We start from the raw sequence: 4,067 nt of genomic DNA, 5'->3' as shown, positions 1-4,067 counted from the left end.
AGAAAAAAAAAAAAAAAAACTTCTAATATTACTCGGCTCTATCCACTTTCCACATTTGCATCCAACTTTGAATTGTAAATGCGCGAGCGTAGCGTGCGTTAACATAAGCACAAGTCAACGTGTCTGAACGAGCAAGATTCAGCCACGTGGCAATATATTGGGCGTGCTGAGGAGATACCACGTGGCGATGAAATGCGAATCAAAGGTCGTTGAGCAAACCAAGAAGTCCGGAGAGGTGAGGTCATACAGATAGATCTTGACGAGGACTTCGTAATTTCCGCCCAAATCTGATGGCGGAAAAAACCTGATTTTATTTACATATATTTATTTATTTATTTTGAAATTACATATACAAAATTAGTCAATATTGAAAGGCGATCATTATCCACATGAATTATTAATTTATGGAATTTCTTAGCCTAATTATTAACCATATCAATATTATAATTTATAATGCTTGGATAAACCCTGCCCCCATTTCCAACAAAAATTTCCTGCTAAAGCGTCGTCTTGTTCGCTCCACTCGCTGACTACTACATGAACTCCTCGCTTTCTCCCTCTCTCTATAAATTTTCACACTCTGTTTTCTCTGTTTTTCTCTATTCGCTTTCTGCATAACCCAAAAGAAAATTATACAAAAAAAAAAAAAAAAAAAAACAAGGAGGAGGAGAGGAGGAGAAGAAAAATGTCAAACAAGGAGGCTGCGTATGTTGGCTCAATCGACCAAGGAACCAGCAGCACCAGATTCATTATCTACGACCGCTCAGCTCGTCCGGTAGGATCTCACCAGGTCGAGTTCACTCAGTTCTACCCAGAAGCCGGGTAAATTATCAAATATTATCGACACCCTTCTCTCTCTCTGTCTCTCTAAAGTTTTTCTCTTTCTGGGTATTTTGCAGATGGGTGGAGCATGATCCAATGGAGATTTTGGAGAGTGTGAGGGTGTGCACTGCCAAGGCAATGGACAAGGCCACAGCGGATGGCCACAACGTGGACAGCGGGTTGAAGGCTATTGGGTTGACCAATCAGAGAGAGACAACTCTGCTCTGGAGCAAATCCACCGGTCTTCCTCTTTACAACGCCATTGTTTGGATGGACGTTCGTACCAGTTCTATTTGCAGGTATTCCTTTGTCCATTTCTGGTTTGGTTTTGTTGTTTGGAATTAGTTTTAGTCTCGGAAATTTGAGATCTTGGATTTTGTAATTCTTGGATGCTAAATGCTAATCAATATCGTTTTCTTGATTACTCTGGTTCTGTATTGTGTACTTGTTGCTTTTTGATTCTGACCAATGCCATTTCTTGGAATGAGTTGTTCTTTTTTTCGGATTTTGATGAATACCCATTCCATTATTTGGATAATATGATTATGAATTGGGTGCGAGGGTGTTATTTGTTTATGATTTTAATTGATACCCATCTCATCTAATTTATGATTATGCATTAGGTTTTAATATTTTCATGAGTTGGGTTTGATTATTTATGAACTTTGTTTGATACACATTTCTTGACATCTCTTGAGTATGAGTTGGGCTTAATTTATTTTCATGTCTAATGTCTATTTAGAATTCGGTTTCAGCTATAATTTTTTTATTTATATATATATAATTTCAGACTATGAGATTTGTTCCGATGTTGTTCTTTACATATGTTTCGTATTTCACATTCTGTTCATTTTATAGTTCCCGTAATCTGGGAGTACCTGTTCGTCTTTTTCTGGATGAATTTGAATACTTTATTTGGGTTTTTCTGGTTTTAATTTTACAGAAAATTGGAGAAGGAATTGCCTGGGGGAAGGACTCATTTTGTGGAGGTATGTGGTCTGCCCATAAGCACCTATTTCAGTGCACTGAAGCTGCTCTGGTTGATGGAAAATGTGGATGCTGTTAAGGAGGCTGTGAAAGCAGGGGATGCTCTTTTTGGCACGATAGACACTTGGTTAATCTGGAACTTAACAGGTGGGATAAATGGAGGAATTCATGCTACTGATGTTTCAAATGCATCAAGAACAATGCTCATGAATCTCAAAACACTTGATTGGGATAAACCCACTTTAAAAACCTTAGGGATTCCAGCTGAAATTCTGCCCAAAATTGTCAGTAATTCTGAGCTTATTGGAAAATTTTCCAAAGGTTGGGCAGTGTCTGGTGTCCCAATTTCAGGATGTTTAGGTGACCAACATGCAGCAATGTTGGGGCAATCTTGCCGGAAAGGTGAAGCTAAAAGCACTTATGGAACTGGTGCTTTCATACTTCTCAACACAGGTGAAGAGATAATCCAGTCAAAGCATGGGCTCCTATCCACTTTAGCATTCAAGCTTGGCCCCAAAGCACCAACAAATTATGCTCTAGAGGGATCGATTGCTATTGCTGGAGCTGCAGTTCAATGGCTCAGAGACAGTCTTGGGATAATTAGTAGTGCAAGTGAGATTGAGGAATTGGCATTAAAGGTTGAATCCTGCGGTGGGGTTTACTTTGTGCCTGCTTTTAATGGATTGTTTGCTCCTTGGTGGCGTGATGATGCTCGTGGAGTTTGTATTGGGATCACAAGGTTTACAAGCAAGGCTCACATTGCTCGAGCTGTGCTTGAGAGCATGTGTTTCCAAGTCAAAGATGTGTTGGATTCCATGCACAAAGATGCAGGGGAGGGGGGTGAGGTTAAGAATGAGAAGGGGGAATTCTTGCTTAGGGTAGATGGTGGTGCTACTGTTAACAGTCTTTTGATGCAGATTCAGGTTTGAGCTTTCTGTGTTTCTTTTGTCATATTTTTTTCATTTTAGTTTATAGTTCAACATTACCAATACATCCTTTTTCCCTATTTTTCTATCAACGCCCTTTTTATAAAGAAAAATGCTAGGTGTATTAAATTTTTTACCAAAATGTTAGTTACCAAATGATGTCTCACCATCACATTTGAATTTGGACCATTTATGCTGCATGCTTTTCTCAAATTGTGGAAATCATTTACAACCTTTCTGCTTGCAACATGATGCTAGTTTGAGTTGCTTTGAGTTGTCGACTGAATCTAATTTTCCTACTGCTTATGGATTCCAAATGAATAAGCGAATGAAGTGACTTCAAAAGGCTTTGGTTTTTAGAGAGAAATTTATTTTTTCAATCTTTATGTGTAAAAGGGTTTTGGTTCCTCAAAGTCTTGAACCTACATAGGGGTGGAATTAGAATTTTAGGTGGGAGAAGAAGAGAAAAGACATTTTAGTGGAATAAAAAATAATAATTTTGGAGGGCATCTAATAAAAATAGGTAACTTTTCTAAATTTTAAAATTTTGAAAGGGCAATAGTGCCTACCTAGTTCCACCCGTGAACCCATGGCCTCACTATTCATCCTATTTTTATATTGGAGAAGGATTACATTTTGAATTAGAGTTGATTGGCTTCTTTTTTTCATAAATTTTGGTAAATAATCATGGGCAACTATTCTATGTTATATATGTTTGCTTAATCATTTCCTTCAAGTTTTTAGCTACTTCTTTACGTTCACATATTTGATAATATGTGAAAGGAGTGGTCTTTCGGTTTTTTTTTTCCTCAACCAATTTTTAAGAAATTATCATTTTCTTGTCAAAGGTTCACCTAGGCATTCAGTTTTGATATTTTCATATTGCAATGTTCATTTGAATAAATATTGATTTCTTAGATATGGTTAGTGATCTTACATTATTAGCCCGTGTAATCTAATTTTTCTTCAAACTGAATTGAGGGCTTCTTTTTGTGGTCCAATAATTGTAAATTTTGTTTATTAATGTTTTGTAGGCAGACTTGTTGGGAAGCCCGGTCGAGAGACCAGCTGACATAGAAACAACCGCTCTTGGAGCAGCCTATGCTGCTGGATTAGCAGTTGGTTTTTGGACAGAAGATGAGATATTTGCTTCTGAAGAAAAGTTGAAAACTGCAACCATTTTCCGTTCAACATTAAATGAAGAGTTAAGGAAGAAGAAGGTGGAGTCTTGGTGCAAAGCTGTTTCCAGAACTTTTGACTTGGCTGATCTTTCTCTTTGATATACTCGTGTCAATCCTTTTCCATTATCCCCTGTTTTATTTTGCCATGTCC

General features: G+C 37.6%; 1 protein-coding gene across 2 annotated transcripts; it reads left to right on the top strand.

The window, feature by feature from the left end:
* The first annotated feature begins 453 nt into the window (after positions 1–453).
* LOC132186087 (glycerol kinase) lies at positions 454–4,061 on the top strand. Of its 2 annotated transcripts, none has more exons than XM_059599883.1 (4): positions 454–822; positions 900–1,121; positions 1,766–2,732; positions 3,770–4,061. In XM_059599883.1, exons 1-4 carry the CDS (start codon positions 686–688, stop codon positions 4,013–4,015), a joined length of 1,572 nt encoding a protein of 523 aa, XP_059455866.1. In that variant the 5' UTR covers positions 454–685; the 3' UTR covers positions 4,016–4,061. The 2 variants fall into 2 exon arrangements, with proteins under 2 accessions (XP_059455866.1, XP_059455867.1); XM_059599884.1 differs by having other exon boundaries at positions 700–790.
* Positions 4,062–4,067: the final 6 nt, after the last annotated feature.

This window comes from Corylus avellana, chromosome ca7 (genome assembly GCF_901000735.1).
Source record: "Corylus avellana chromosome ca7, CavTom2PMs-1.0".
NCBI classification, from domain to species: domain Eukaryota; kingdom Viridiplantae; phylum Streptophyta; class Magnoliopsida; order Fagales; family Betulaceae; genus Corylus; species Corylus avellana.
Note: the sequence above shows the minus strand (reverse complement) of the source record. Positions and strands in the feature narration are given on the sequence as shown.